Below are 16,117 nucleotides of genomic sequence, written 5' to 3' on the forward strand. Positions count from 1 at the left end.
GATAAAACGCCAGATTTTTTGCCTTTTTAAATACAGATGCCTCTCAATCTTACTAATGCTGTGGCCACAGCCCGACAGTTACTGGCTTACACTGTGGAAGCTGCCAATTTTTCTGACAAGATGGATGTTATATTTGTGGCTGAGATGATAGAAAAGTTTGGAAGATTTACCAAAGAGGAGAAGTCCAAAGAGGTATTTTTCTGGTTCACATTTGTAGCATATAGCATGTCAATGAATAGTCATGTGATAGAGTTGAATCTGTAGTTTGTATTTATTTAAAAAAATTCTTTTAAACTCTTTTATTCAGTTTTGAGAGACAGAGAGAGACAGAGCATGAATGGGGGAAGAGCAGAGAGAAAGGGAGACACAGAATCCGAAGCAGGCTTCAGGCTCCGAGCTCTCAGCTCAGAACCTGATGCGGGGCTCGAACTCAAGAACGGTGAGATCGTGACCTGAGCTGAAGTCGGACGCTTAACCGACTGAGGCACCCAGGCGCCCCTGAATCTGTAGTTTTTAAAGAAAAGTTTACTTATTTTGAGAGAGAGAGAGAGCAAGCAGGGGAGGGGCAGAGAGAGGGAGAGAGAGAATCCCAAGCAGGCTCCATACTGTCAGTGTGGAACCCAATGCGGGGCTCAAACCCACAAACTGAGATGATGACCCTGAGCCAAAACCAAGAGTTGGACACTTAACCAGCTGAACCACCCAGGCGCCCCTGAATCTGTATTTCTAAAGCATCTTTATGTTTGCTCTATTTTAATTAAGTATACCTTTTAATTTCCAAAGTATTGAGAAATGTATGCTGCATTTACTATAGTAATCTGTTAGAACAGAGGTGAACAATCCGTTCTTGGGAATTAAGGTATCGTGATAGAGCAGAGCCAGCCTGTGAGAGAGCAACTTCCTGCCTCCACATTGTGGGTTGGCTAGAACTATTCCCAGGCATTCTGGGATTTCTCCTGTCTACACAGGCATGTGTTTATCCTTCTCTTTCTCTTCCCCCACCACCCAGTTTTATTGAGAGACAATAGACACTCATCAGTATATAAGTTTAAGGTGTACACCATGATGCTTTAACTTACATACATTGCAAAATGACCATCATGATAGGTTAGGCTAACATCCATCTTCCCATATAGATACAATAGAAAGAAAAGAAAGAGAAAAAGAAAAAAGAAGAAAACAAATTTCTTCACGTGATGGGAACTGTTGGGATTTACTCTAATAACTTTCCTATATACCATGCAACACTGTTAGCTGTTTTCATTTGTGCGCTACATCCTTGGTACTTAAAACTGGAAATTTATACCTTCTGACCACCTTCCTCCAGTTCCGCCCCCTGTCCTCCCAACCCTCTGCCTCTGGTAACCACAGGTTTGTTCTTTTTCTGTGAGGTTTCTTTTTGTCCACATGTAAATGAAATCAGGCAGTATTTGTCTTTCTCGGATTTATTTCACTTAGCATAATGGCTTCAAGATCCCTCCATGTTGGAATAAATGATAGGATTTCCTCATTTTTTAAATGGCTGAATATGATTCCTTTGTGTATATATATATATCACAACTTCTTTATCCTTTCATCCTCAATGGATCATAGGTTGTGTTATTATAAATAATGCTGCTATGGACGTGGGAGTGCAGAGCCATCTTCAAGCTAGGGTTTTAGTTTCCTTTGGATATATTTCTGGAAGTGGAATTTTGGGATCATGTGGTAGTTCTGTTTTTAAATTTTTTAGGGTCCTGCATATTGTTTTGCATAGTGACTGTACAAATTTACATTCCTACCAAGTGCACAAAGGTTCCCCTTCTCCATATTTTTGCCAGTGTTTTCTTGTCTTTTTGGTGGTAGCCATTCTAACAAGTCTGAAGTGGTACCTCATTATGCTTTTAATTTGCGTTTCCCTGATGACTAGTGATGTTAAAGACCTTTTCATGTACCTCTTGGCCTTTCATATATCTTCTTTGGAGAAATGTCTATTAGGTCCTTTGCTTGAGTTATGGAAGTTCTTTATATATTTTGCATATTAACCCCTTAACCAGATAAATGGTTTGCACATATTTTTTCCCATTCTGTGAGCAACTAGGTTGTCTTTTCACTTTGTGGATGGTTTCTATTGCTATGCAGAAGCCTTTTAGTTTGATGCAGTCCCATTTGTTTATTTTTGATTTTGTTGTTTGTGCTTTAGATGTCATATCCAAAAATCGTTACTAAGACCTATGTCAAGGAGCTTTATTTCTGTCTTCTTGGAGTTTCATGGTTTCAGGTTTTCATTTAAGTCTTTAATCCATTTTCACTTAATTTTTGTGAGGAATGTGAGATAGGGGTTCAGTTTCTTTCTTTTCCATTTTAATATCCAGTTATCACAACACCATGCATTGTGAAGAGACTGTCTTTTCTTCATTGAGTATTGTGGCTCCCTTGTCAAATATTAGTCGACTGTATAAGCTGGGCTCTTGTTTCTGTTCTATTGGTCTGTTTGTATTTATGCCAATACCATACTGTTTTGATGACTATAGCTTTTATAGTATAGCTTGAGATCTGCAAGTATGATGCCTCCTTCTTTGTTTTTTCTCAATATTCTCTTGGCTATTCAGGGTCGTTTGTGTTTCCATGTAAATTTTAGGAGTATTTTTTTCTACTTCTGTAAAAATTGCCATTGGAATCTTGATAGGGATGGCATTGAATCTATAGATATCTTTTGGTAGTGTTGACATTTTAACAATATTCTTATAGTCCACGCACATGAGATACCTTTCCATCTATTTGTATTTTCTTTGACTTCTTTCATCGGTGTCTTGTAGTTTTCAAGGTAGAGAACTTTCACTTCATTACATATATTCCTAAGTATTTTATTGTTTTTGAAGTTATCGTAAATGGAAATGATTTCTTTAAAAAAATTTTTTTAATTAAAACATTTTTTAAGTTTATGTATTTATTTTGAGAGAGGGAGAGAGAGAGACAGACAGACAGTGAACAGGGGAGGGGCAGAAAGAGAGAATCCCAAGCAGGTTCTGTGCTGTCAGCCCAGAGCCCGATGACAGGCTCAAACTTACAAATTGTGAGATCATGACCTGAGCTGAAACTAAAAGTTGGACACTCAACTGACTGAGCCATCCAGGTGCCCTGGGATTGATTTCTTTATTTCATTTTTATAAAATTCATTGTTAGTGTGTAGAAATACTACTGAGTTTTAATGTTAATTTTGTGTCCTGCAACTTTACTGAATTCCCTGATAAATCTAACAGTTTTTTTTTGTTGTTGAGTCTTTAGGATTTTCTGTATATAAAATTATATCCTCTGTAAATAGACACAGTTTACTTCTTTGTTTCCAATTGTGATACCTTTTAATTTTTTTCTAGCTTGGTTTCTGTAGGTAGGACTTCTTGTACTATATTGAATAAGTGTGGTAAAAGTGGGTCCTTTTGTCTTATTTATAATCTTAGAGGAAAATCTTTGAATCTTTCACTATTGAGTATGAGGTTAGCTGTGGGCATGTCATCTATAGCCTTTATTATGTTGAGATACATTCCTTCTATGCCTAATTTGTTGGGAGTTTTTATCATGAATAGATGTTGAATTTTGTCCAATGCTTTTTCTGCATCTATTGAGATGATCGTATGGTTTGTTTTTATTCCATTCATTTGATATATCATATTGATTGATTTATATATGTTGAACCATCCTTGCATCCCAGAGATCAGAGATAAATCCCACTTGATAATGGTGGGATCTTTTTAATGTACTGCTGTATTTGACTTACTAGCATTTTATTGAGAAGTTTTGCATCTACATTTATCAAGGATATTGGTGTGTAGTTTTCTTTTCTAGGAGTGTCATTTTCTGGTTTGGTATCAGGATCATGCTGACTTTGTAAAATGAGTTTAAGAAGAAGAGGGAACTCTTCAGTATTTTGGAAGAGTTTGCATGTGATTGGTTTTAATTCTTCAAATATTTGGTAAAATTCACCAGTGAGACCATCTCATCCTGGGCTTTTTTTCATTGGAATACACACACACACACACACACACACACACACACACACACACACACATATATATACACCCACATACGTATACTTATGTATATATATACACACACATATATGTATACTTATACGTGTATATACATACACACATACACACACACACAAATATATATATATATTTTTTTTTATTTTTAAACATTTATTCATTTTTGAGAGAGACAGTGTGAGTGAGGGAGGGGCAGAGAGAGAAGGGAGACACAGGATCTGAAGCAGGCTTTAGGCTCTGAGCTGTCAGCACAGAGCCTGATGTGGAGCTTGAACCCATGAACTGTGAGATCATGACCTGAGCCAAAGTTGGACACTTAACTAACTGAGCCACCCAGGTGCCCTGGAATATTTTAGATTACTGATTGATTCTTCCTACTAGTAATTGGTCCATTCACATTTTCTATTTTTATCTGATTTAGTCTTGGTAAGTTTTATGTTTCTAAGAATTTTTTCATCTAGGTTGTCTAGTTTGTTGGCGTATAGTTTTTCATTGTTTTCTCCAGATCCTTTGAATTTCTGTGGTATCGGTTGTAATGTCTCCTTTTTCGTTTATAATTTTGATGATTTGAGTTTTCTTTTTTTCTTGGTTGGTGTAAGGGTTTATCAGTTTTGATTTCTTTTCAAAGAACTGACTCTGTTTTGGTTAATCTTTCTATTGTTTTTTTGTTCTCTATTTCATTTATTTCTTCTTTAATCGTCATTATATACATTTTTTCTTCTGCCGCCATTGAGCTCACTTTGCTCTTCTTTTTCTAGATCCAGAAGGTATATAATTAGGCTTTTTGGGATTTTTCTTGTTCTTAATGTAGGTGCTTATTGCCCTTAACTTGGCTTTTAGAACTGCTTTTGCTGCATCTCCCAAGTTCTGCTATGTCTGTTGTGTTTCCATTTTCGTTTGTCTCAGGAATGTTTTTTTTGTTTTGTTTTGTTTTTGCTGCATCTCCCAAGTTCTGGTATGTTTGTTGTGTTTTCATTTTCGTTTGTCTCAAGAATCTTTTTTTTTTTTTTTTTTAAGATTTTATTTTTAAATAATCTCTATACCACATGTGGGACTCAAACTTAGAACCCTGAGATCAAGAGTCACATGCTCTACCGACTGAGCCAGCCAGCCAGGTGCCCCTCAAAAACTGTTTTTAAATTTCCTTTAATTTCTTCTTTGATCTACTGATTATTGAGTAGAGTGTTGATTTCCATATGTTCATGAATTTTACTGTTTCGCTCTTGCTACTGATTTTTGATTTCATGCCATTGTATCAGAAAAGATACTTGGTCTGATCTCAGTCTTCCTGAATTTGTTAAGACTTGTTTTGTGGCCTGATATAAGGTCCATTCTAGAAATTGTTCTGTGTGTACTTGAGAGAAATGTGTGTTCTTCTGTTGTTGGATAGAATGTTCTGTATATGTCTGTTAGGCCCATTTAATCTCTAATGTTGTTCACATATACTGTTTCCTTTTGATTCTCTGTCTGGGTGATCTGTCCATTGTTGAGAGTTAAGTATCAAAGTCTGCAAGTACTATTGTTTTACTGTTTGTCTCCTTTTCTGTTAGTTTCTGCTTTCTATATTTAGGTGTTCCAATGTTGGGTGAATGAGTATTTACAGTTGTTAGATCTTGTTATATTGACCACTTTATCATTTTATAATGATCTCTGTGCCCTTTTACCACTTTTAAAGTCTGTTTTGTTTTTGGTTACCATTTGCTTAAAATGTCTTTTTCCATCCTTTTCTCTCAGCGTAGGTTTGTCTTTAAGGCTAAAGTAAGTCAGCATGTTGTTGGATCTTTTTTTTTTCCTTTAATCTACTGAGGCATTTTCTTTCTTTTAATTGGACAATTTAATCTTTAAAAAAATTTTTTTTTCATGTTTATTTCTGAGAGACAGAAAGAGACAGAGCATGAGTGGGATAGAGGCACAGAGAAAGGGAGACAGAGTCCAAAGCAGGCTCCAGGCTCTAGGCTCTGAGCTGTCAGCACAGAGCCCGAGGCGCACGCAGGGCTTGATCCCACGAACCGCGGGATCCTGACCTGAGAAGAAGTCGGATGCTTAACCGACTGAGCCACCCAGGCACCCTGGACAATTTAATCTTCTTAACATTTAAAGTAATTATTGATAGGTAAGGACTTACTATTGTCATTTTGTTAATTGTTTCTTGGTTGTTTTGTAGATCCCTTATTCCATGATTCTTATCTTGCTGTCCTTTTTGTTGTTTTGATATCTCTTGGTATCAGTATATACTGTTTTGACTTCTTTGTTGTATTTTTTGGTGTAATTAGTATAAGATTTTTCTGACTGGTTGCTATGAGGGTCACATAAAATATCTTAAACTTATCACACTCTATTTTAAACTGACGGCAACTTCAGTAGAGTTTGTAAACTTTGCAGTTTTACTTCTCCTCTCCCTCACGTTTTAGGTTACTTCTGTTACTATTTATACAGTACAAAAAAACACATAGGGATGCCTGTCTGCCTCGGTTACTAGAGCATGCGATTCTTGACCTTGGGGTCGTTAGTTGAAGTCCCATGTATGGCATAGGGTGTATTGTAAAACAATTTTTTTTAATGTAAATTATAACAGATTGTTGTCATTATGGTTGTTTTAAGTATATTCTTTTAACTTTTAAACTAGTTTTAAGTAACTTATGCCCCACTATTACCATATTGCAGAATAGAAAATGCCCATATATTTGCTGTTACCAGTAAGATTTACACTACTTTTTAAAAAAAAAAAAAAAAAAATGTTTATTTGAGAGAGAGTTAGGGAGGAGCAGAGAAAGAGAGGGGAGAGAGAATCCCAAGCAGACTCTGCACTGTGAGTGCAGAGCCCAATGCTGGCTCCATCTTTTGAACCGTGAAATCATGACCTGAGCCAAAATCAAAAGTCAGATGCTTTACTCACTGAACCACCCAGGTGCCCCAGCCATTATTGCTTTAAGTATACTTTCTCTAACTTTCTCTTTCTTTTCTCCTTTTGGAATTCCTAAAATGTGAATATTGTTTTGCTTTGTTTTATTGTTTTTTTTTCCCCATTGTGTCCCATAATTCCTGTAGGCTTTTTTCACTCTGTTTCAGAACATTTTTGCTCCTCTGACTCTGGAATTTCCAGTGTCCTATTCTCTCTAGTTGTTGATTCTTTTTTCTGCATGGCTGAAGCGACCTTTGAAGCTCTGTTGAATTCTTTAGTCATTATATTTTTCAACTCTCGGATTTCAGTTTGTTTTTTGATGGTTGCTGTTTTCTTGTCAGACTTCTTATTTTATTCATGTATTGTTTCCCAAGTTTTATTTAGTGGTGTCTCTCTTTTCTTGTAGCTCACTGAATTTCCTTAAGAGGAGTATTTTAAATTCTTTGTCGGACAGTTCTTGGATCCTCCATTATTGGAACTCGATGAGTTTCCTTTGGTGGTGTCATATTTACGTGACTTTTTGTGCTCCTTGATTCCTTATTTGAGTAATGGGGCTTCTCCTCTAGACTTACCAGTTTTGTTTTTTCACTGGTTAGCTCTGTTTGGGTTTCTGGGTGTGTCTGCTGGTAATGGCCTTGGGCAAGTGGGACCTGCTATTATCAACTTCTTTTGGGCCAGGCAGCTCTTAGAGCTCTGAGAATGGGTACAGGGACTTGTGCTCCTGGCTTGGTTGCCTACCCTGCTGAGGCTTTGTGGTTGCGCGAATTCTCCGGTCAGACTTACTAGATATGGTCTGGACTGAATACCATATTCCGGGGTAGGTGGGGCCATGGGTTAGCTTCCCTCCAGGGAGAGCCATCCTTATTGTGAGTTTTAGTCACCGCGATCTTGTTATATTGCTTAATTTCTTTCGTAATATCCTGGAATAGGAGACTATTTTTCGGAACTTTTTTGAAATTCCTAATGATTGTAATATGCAAGTTAGGAAAATTTGGTGACTTTGAAAATGAGCACATTTTGGGGTACCTGGGTGGCTCAGTTGGTTAAGTGTCCAGCTTAGGCTCAGGTCATGATCCCATGGTTTGTGAGTTCAAGCCCTGTGTTGGGCTCTGTGCTGACGGCTCAGAGCCTGGAGCCTGATTCAGATTCTGTGCTTCCCTCTCTCCCTGCCCCTCCCCTGCTCATGCTCTGTCTCTCAAAAATAAATAACCATTAACAAAATATTAAAAAAGAAAAGAAAAGAAAAGAGGTATATTTTAATAGGGCCATGTTCTTAAAACTATGCTTGTCAACATGATATCCTTTATGTGAAAACATTGACAACCACCATTTTCAGAATGAATGAGCAGAAAATAATGTTTCAAGTAAGTTTTTAGATGCAGATTAATGTATTCTTAAACGTTAAGTTTCAAGCTACTTGAGAGCTAGTGGCTCTTATGTGATAGAGTCAGTTACACAAAAAGGTTCAGCTCTGTCAGCACACTGTCAGCTTGGAGCCCGATGGGGTGTTTGGACTCATGAACTGTGAGATCTTGACCTGAGCCAAAATCAAGAAACATGCTTAACCAACCGAGCCACCCAGGCACCCCTCATGTTTACTTTCTAGTAGTGTTGCCCTGTGTGGTTTTCCAAAGTACACAGCACACAGCTGTGTAGAAACACTGGACTGAACAAAGTCTAATGTATTTCTTGATGTATGACCTCCCAGATTCATTAATAATGTTCAAAGGTAAATACTGTCCCTAGTTCTTCTACATCATTTAAACCAAGGAACTTTTTTTTCCCCCTTTTTGGTACACTGCTTATTAATATCTTGCATTTTGGTGATAAGTTTTGGAACTTGGAACTACAGCCCCAGTACCCTACGTGCTTTATTTGATAGGATGTAGTTACTAAAGGAAGAAAAACAGTTACATGTATTTAAATGAGACTCAGGTCAAGGGACCATTTGATAATGAGGTAACATTTTAGTGTTGCTCTCTGAACTTCAGACCACAGTTTTCTTAAGAGCTGTCTTGCTACTTGATGGTCTCTCTGGGCCACAGCCTACTTCCGGTGGTAAATTTTCCCAGTGGTGGGAGAAGCTGTCTGGATTCTGGCTCTGTGGTAGTGCTGCTTTCCATTTTGATGATAATCACAGGTTGGCTGCTACATGATGAGAAATCATTCATGGAAGTGGGAATGGTTTGAGTCCCGGGAATAAATGGCATATCTTCTGGAATGTGGACATTGAGAAATATTTTGCCAATATATAATGCCTGTTTATTCCTTCACTGCCCTGTTTATTCCCACGCTGCCTGTTTATTCCCACGCTGCCTGTTTATTCCCACACTGCCTGTTTATTCCCTCACTGCCCTGTTTGTTCCCACGCTGCCTGTTTATTCCCACGCTGCCTGTTTATTCCCACGCTGCCCTGTTTATTCCCACGTTGCCTGTTTATTCCCACACTGCCTGTTTATTCCCTCACTGCCCTGTTTGTTCCCACGCTGCCTGTTTATTCCCACGCTGCCTGTTTATTCCCGTGCTGCCCTGTTTATTCCCACGTTGCCTGTTTATTCCCTCACTGCCCTGTTTATTCCCACGCTGCCTGTTTATTCCCTCACTGCCCTGTTTATTCCCACGCTGCCTGTTTATTCCCACGCTGCCTGTTTATTCCCTCACTGCCCTGTTTGTTCCCACGCTGCCTGTTTATTCCCACGCTGCCTGTTTATTCCCTCACTGCCCTGTTTGTTCCCACGCTGCCTGTTTATTCCCACGCTGCCTGTTTATTCCCGTGCTGCCCTGTTTATTCCCACGTTGCCTGTTTATTCCCACGCTGCCTGTTTATTCCCTCACTGCCCTGTTTATTCCCACGCTGCCTGTTTATTCCCTCACTGCCCTGTTTATTCCCACATTGCCTGTTTATTCCCTCACTGCCCTGTTTGTTCCCACGCTGCCTGTTTATTCCTGTGCTGCCCTGTTTATTCCCATGCTGCCCTGTTTATTCACATGCTGTCCTTGTTTGGCCTGAAGGAGCTTTGTGCGCATCTCAACTCGTGAGGAGTCACATGGTGCCCAGAGGCGTGCGTTCCCCCACTGCGTGCGGTGAACGTCTCCACTTTGGTGTGCTGTCAGGTAGATGCATCTTGTTGAGGACAGGAAGTGCATAGGGTTTCATGAGTTACTTATTAACCTGAGGCCCTTTCTTTATTTTTGAAATGGGATGATATTTGCCCTCTTTAACTTGCAGTGTTTGTGTGCACAAGTGAGAAAATAGAGGCGAAACTGTTTTGCAGAATCATTGAAAGCTATGTTATACTTTCATAAAGTTAGGAAATTTAACATTCTTATCTCTGAAGCTGAGAAGTAGGTTCTTTAAAAAAAAAAAAAAAAAAAATCACCAGAATGCTTTAATTACTTAACTGTCACTTTCACTGGTGACATTAGCGGTAAAGTGTGAATTAACTTTGGAAACAAATGATGGCAAGTTATTAAGTATAAATAGGAGAAACAGAAGAAAAATATTTAGGATTGAATAATTGAGGTATAAATGTACTATCATCACCTGTGGTCGTGACAGGCATCCTATCAGATTCTCTGGAAAGTTAAAGTATAGGCCATAGCTGTCACCATTTATTAGAACAGTAAAAAGAAATCATGATGTTTAAGGGCTTCGTTTTATGTTAATTACCATGAAATTATTCTAAGGTATCCTGAAATGCATATGGCTTAGTTGGACAAATAATTAAATTGATTTTTTGCATTATATCCAAAAAGTCACTCTGTTATGAATAATTCATAAGGGAAATATTGTGAGGCAATTGCTTTTTAACCTATGATTGAGTCTAGGCAGCTCAGGCTGGTGCTCTGTGATCTTAAGGTGGGTGCTGAAAGCTTTCCAGCCGTCAGATCCAAATGGTGTATTTAGTGGACTCTTTTTTGTTTTAATATTTGTTTTATTTTTGAGAAACAGAGCACATAAGGGGCAGAGAGAGGGGAGACACAGGATCCCAAGCGGTCTCTGTGCTATGAGCACAGAGCCTGATGCGGGCCTGGAACTCACGAACTGTGAAATCATGACCTGAAATGAAGTTGGATGCTTAACTGACTGAGTCACCCACGCGCCCTTTTGGTGGGTTTTTTTTTAAAACAGCTTAAGGAAGGGGCGCCTGGGTGGCTCAGTCGGTTAAGCGTCCGACTTCGGCTCAGGTCATGATCTCGCGGTCCGTGAGTTCGAGCCCCGCGTCAGGCTCTGGGCTGATGGCTCAGAGCCTGGAGCCTGTTTCCGATTCTGTGTCTCCCTCTCTCTCTGCCCCTCCCCCGTTCATGCTCTGTCTCTCTCTGTCTCAAAAATAAATAAACGTTAAAAAAAAAAATTTAAAACAGCTTAAGGTTGTCTGTCAGGCAATTTAAGTGTCTGTTCCATATTTACACTAGTGATGTCTCTTATGAAAACATATGTGCATTTCAGAAGAGGAGAATGTATAAAGATCAGATTTGGTTATGCATAATAGTCCTTTTACTGCTCTGGTTTTAAATTGTAATTAATTATATATTTAAAATTATATATATGTATGTATTATATATATCTAAAATTTTTAATTTTTTAGTGTGCTCTAGTTTAAAGAAATTTTTTTAATGTTTATTTATTTTTGAAGGAAAGAGAGACAGAGCATGGGCGGGGGAGGGGCAGAGAGAGAGGGAGACACAGAATCTGAAGTGGGCTCCAGGCTCTGAGCTGTCAGCACTGAGCCTGATGTGGGACTTGAACTCACAAACCATGAGATCATGACCTGAGCTGAAGTTGGTCGCTTAACGGACTGAGCCACCCAAGGCGCCCCAGTGAGCTAGTTTTAAATGTCTGAGCGAGGCATGCACCCTAATGCTAGTTTACCACAAAGTTCATTTGGCACGTTTTTATGGCCAGATCTTTAAAAATGTAAAGTTCTTTCACTTCCTTATCTTAAAATATAATCACTTATGTATTAACCATTTTGTTTTGTTTTCAGTATTACTAATGTTTTTTCCTTGATTTTTGTCGGACTTTACTGTTAAGCTTTTCAGAGATGGCTACCCTGGCTTTGTTACATTGTTTCTGAAACTTGAGTGTATATCTCAATCCCCCGAAGGTTTGTGAAATAGAGCGGTGGCCCTGCCCCCTCAGTTTCTGATTCAGTCTGTCAATGAGGAGGTCTGAAAATTTGCATTTCTACACTGTGCCCAGTCACCTATCTTTGGCACAAGCTTTGAGAAGCACTATAGTATCTTCCTTTTCTATCCCTGTCTTGCTTTAAAAAAAAAAAAAAAGTATACTTTAGTCTTAACTTCCTAAAAACTTTTCAGAAACTTTTTTTATTGGAAAATTCTAAAAGTGTAGGAGAGAGAATGTTATCATTAATACCTGTGTTTTACCTTTCACCGGGCTTCAGCATTTTTCAGTATTGACCAGTTTTGTTTCATCTATCTACTTCTTTTGTCCCCATTCCCCCACTCTTTCTTTTCCTTTATCTTTTTCTTCTTTCTTTCTTGTTTTCCTTCTTCAGTGCTGGAACATTGAATAGCAAATTCTAGATGTCCTACTTCATCCATAATTTTCCTGAAATAAAAGGAACTTTAAAATAGAACTATGAGGGGCTCCTCGGTGGCTTATTGGTTAAACGCTCGGCTGTTGATTTTGGCTCAGGTCGTGCTCTCACAGTTCATAAGATCGAGCCGGGAGTTGGGCTCCATGTGGACAGTGTGGAGCCTGCTTGGGATTCTCTCTCCCCCTCTCTCTCTGCCCCCCTCCACCTGCACTCACATGCACGGTCTCTCCCTTTCTCTCTCTCTGTGTCTGTCTCTGTCTCTGTCTTTGTCTCTGTCTCTCAAAATAAATAAACGTTACAAAAGATAAAATAGAACCGTGATACTGTTAATGTGTTACCCAAATGAGCTCTGAGACCTTAACACCATCAAATATCTAGTCCTTGTTCAATTTTCCCTAATTATGGTTTTTAAAAATGTGCATCATGTGTGTGGTTACCTTAAGGAATTCGTTCACTTAATTTTGCAGTTGGTTATGTGGGATTTTCTAGACATAGGTCACCAGTGAATACAGTTGGTTTATCTGTTCCTATTTAAATTGTATCCTTTTTTAAATTTTTTCCCTTTCTGGTTGTCTGTTAGTGAGAACCTCCAGAACAATGTTGATTAATATTGATGATGAGGAGTCTTCATGGGAATAGTCTAATGTATCCTTATGAAGTGTGATATTTGTTTGCTTCTGTTAAGTGCCTAGGGGCAATACCAAGGTAAGGGGCTCGCTTTGAAATTAGTTCTCAGCTTGAGGTTTTTTAGACCTCAGGAATAATGTGATGCCTGACCTTAGTCCTGTGTGATCAGCTGTGTTTACGAATTGCCAGGGAAGAGATTTTTCACCTCCTACTTTGTGCCAAGGTCAAGACAGTTTCAATTTTGCTTGCTGGTTCGCCCTGACCCTGGAGGTGTCCCCTTTATGTTATCAGCTTAATGCAGTGATCTCCTTGTAGGCCTGCCTGGAAATCAAAACATAAGCCACGGCCATCAGAGTTCAACCTCAGAGCTTCTTGGATTCCTGCTGCTGTTTTGCTGTGGGCCTCTGGAACAGTCTTTATTGTCTGACTGGTCAGTGGTGCCTTTCTTTTTTTCCTGTCGACGAGTTTTCGCTCAGCAGTTTTCACTGTTAGCAGGGGAATCTTCCTGAGTACCTAGTTCTCCATGCTCCCCGAATGGGAGAGGCACAGAGGTTTGTGTAATCAGAAAAAAACAAAATGAGCTTCCCTCGGGAGAACTGAAGGACTCCGAGGAGTTAGGCTCTTCCGTTTGTTGTGAAGGTGTGGCTGAGGGGGCCGCCGATCGAGGTCCACCTCTCTTGAGTAGTGTTCCTCATAAAAGCAGCTTTGCTGACCTGGAGGAAGCGTTCTCCCTTTGTGTTGATAATTGTGGTATGGTCTTCACCGCCTCGCCTAGAAACATACCATTTTTTCCCGTGTGATAGAAACTGTGCATTGATGCATAGTTTTTACTTGTGTATCTTTTTCTTATACGTCTATATTTCCCACTATTTGCTTTCTTAATTTATTTTTTTTTAATTTTTTTTTTAACGTTTATTCATTTTTGAGACAGAGCATGAATGGGGGGAAGGTCAGAGAGAGAGGGAGACACAGAATCCGAAACAGGCTCCAGGCTCCGAGCTGTCAGCACAGAGCCCGACGCGGGGCTCGAACTCACGGACCGCGGGATCATGACCTGAGCCGAAGTCGGACGCCCAACCGACTGAGCCACCCAGGCGCCCCGCTTTCTTAATTTAAAAGAATAATCCTTTTTATTTTGCTAAGCTACCTCAAATCCGTTTTGTAAGGAAACAGAATAAATGGGACATTTATTCCACATAACATTATTCTCAGCCTCCCCCCCTCCCCCCCCCCCACACTTCTCACCTGTTTCCCCGGATCCCCCATGGTCATCATCCTCCTCTTCATTATCTTCTTCGCTCCTTTACCACAATAAAATCAGATCTTTAATCTTTGCCACAGGCCCTGATGATTATCACAGTGAGACTCTCACTGAATATTGACCGCTTTACTAAGCAAACTGAGAAGCCTGCAGTGGGACCCCGAGGCACTCAGGACACCGAAGCTAGTTAAGAGGGACGTAAATACACCTTTAAAACTTGGCTTTCACAGTGGAGTAATCCCTTTGTTAAAAGTATGCAGGGCAGTAACACACTTTGAGATAGGTTTGATCTCAGTATTATACGTAATGTGTAACTAGGAGAAAATCGTGAGGGCTTCTTGAACTTAGTAATAATACCAGCTACTGCCCTTATTCCTGTTATTACCTAGTCACGTTTGGACAGCACGTCATCCCTTTACAAACTGTCACCATCTTAGCTGTCCCCAAACAACTGCCCAGCTTGCTGCCCCGTCCCACACATGAGTCTGTAATTCTTGATTTTCTGGTTATTAGGTTTAACGGGTACCCCCTGCTTCCTTGTGCTTGGAAATGCAAACTGGGGTGGGGAGGGCTACATCCCTTGGCTTTTCTCAGAAATGACGTGAGTTGCTTAATGAAGATAACTTTTGTTTTCTTAATTTCCTACTGGCATGAACCCTTCTGAGCCCTTCTCATAGAATTCTTGGTCTCATTTTACAAGTGAGAAAACTGAGTGTTGGGCAGGCTCAATAACTGACTCGTGGGCATTTAACTGGCAGGTGACAGACTTGAAGTCTCAACCCAGGAGTGTGTAACTCGAAGGCACATAAATACTCTGTCTTCATTGTCCTACTATCCTCCTACAGTACAATTAAATACCAAGTTTAGGTTATGCATCATCTCGTGTGTTTCCTATGCTAACGCATCAGACATTCGTGAAATTTACAGGTGATTTGGTCTGATTCTGATCAGAATTCCAAACACATATATTGAGAACATGAAATATTCTTATGACAATTGACATTTAATGCTTTCTTTGTTATTGTGGCATTTCCATTTCTTTACCCTTTTTATCTTTGATAATGCGCGTTCACACGTGTTTTTATTTGAGCTTCAACCATTCACTGTGACAGGTGGGAGAGCAGGTGTGTGATTCCTTCTGACCCTTTTGTGGCTGGAGTGGCCTTTAGGAAATGAGGTCAAGGAGAGATCCAATGCTTTTTAACGCTCGTTGCAGTTGCCAGACTGTCTTGGTGTGTCAGATTTTAGGAATACTTTTTTAATCCAATCTAATTTTTCATGCACTGTTACCCTTTTTGTGTCCTTCTTTTGCCACTGTGACGGATTCAGAACTGCTTCTGTAACCAAGCTACAGAAGTTTACAGCATTTTATGATCACCTGCTCTGGGGAGTATTTTGGCAACAAATCCCTTTCCTGAGTTCTTAGCCATTTGGAATGAAGTAATGAGAAAGATAGCTTATTCTCAGCTAAAGCAATCATTCTTGCTACCTATATACCTTCTTAAAGATACTTCTTTTCTTTACAGTTATTAGAACACACTAAATTCCATTGCTGGCATTATCTGGTGGCCATAGCAGTAAGTAGCTTTTTGATCACACAATAATTAAAGTTTCTCAGTGGAGATGATGTATCTGTCAGGTCTCCTGTTGGATCTTCGTAAAGTCTATGTGTTTAAAACTTAAAAAAAAAAGTATAAGGCAAGTTGAATTGTAATGGTGCTAATCTATGAATACT

At 39.3% G+C, this 16,117-nt stretch overlaps 1 protein-coding gene across 2 annotated transcripts in view; it reads left to right on the forward strand.

The window, feature by feature from the left end:
* The window catches only part of ADGRA3 (adhesion G protein-coupled receptor A3), a 134,336-nt gene that overhangs the window by 75,249 nt on the left and 42,970 nt on the right, over positions 1-16,117 (forward strand). For both annotated transcript variants that reach the window (XM_019453601.2, XM_019453600.2), the window contains exon 10: positions 37-192. In XM_019453601.2, coding sequence (XP_019309146.2) covers positions 37-192 — 156 coding nt within the window. The remainder of the gene's footprint in view (positions 1-36; positions 193-16,117) is intronic.

The sequence above is a fragment of the Panthera pardus genome, unplaced genomic scaffold, assembly GCF_024362965.1.
Source record: "Panthera pardus isolate Hobbes unplaced genomic scaffold, ASM2436296v1 HiC_scaffold_13, whole genome shotgun sequence".
In the NCBI taxonomy this organism is placed as follows: Eukaryota; Metazoa; Chordata; class Mammalia; order Carnivora; family Felidae; genus Panthera; species Panthera pardus.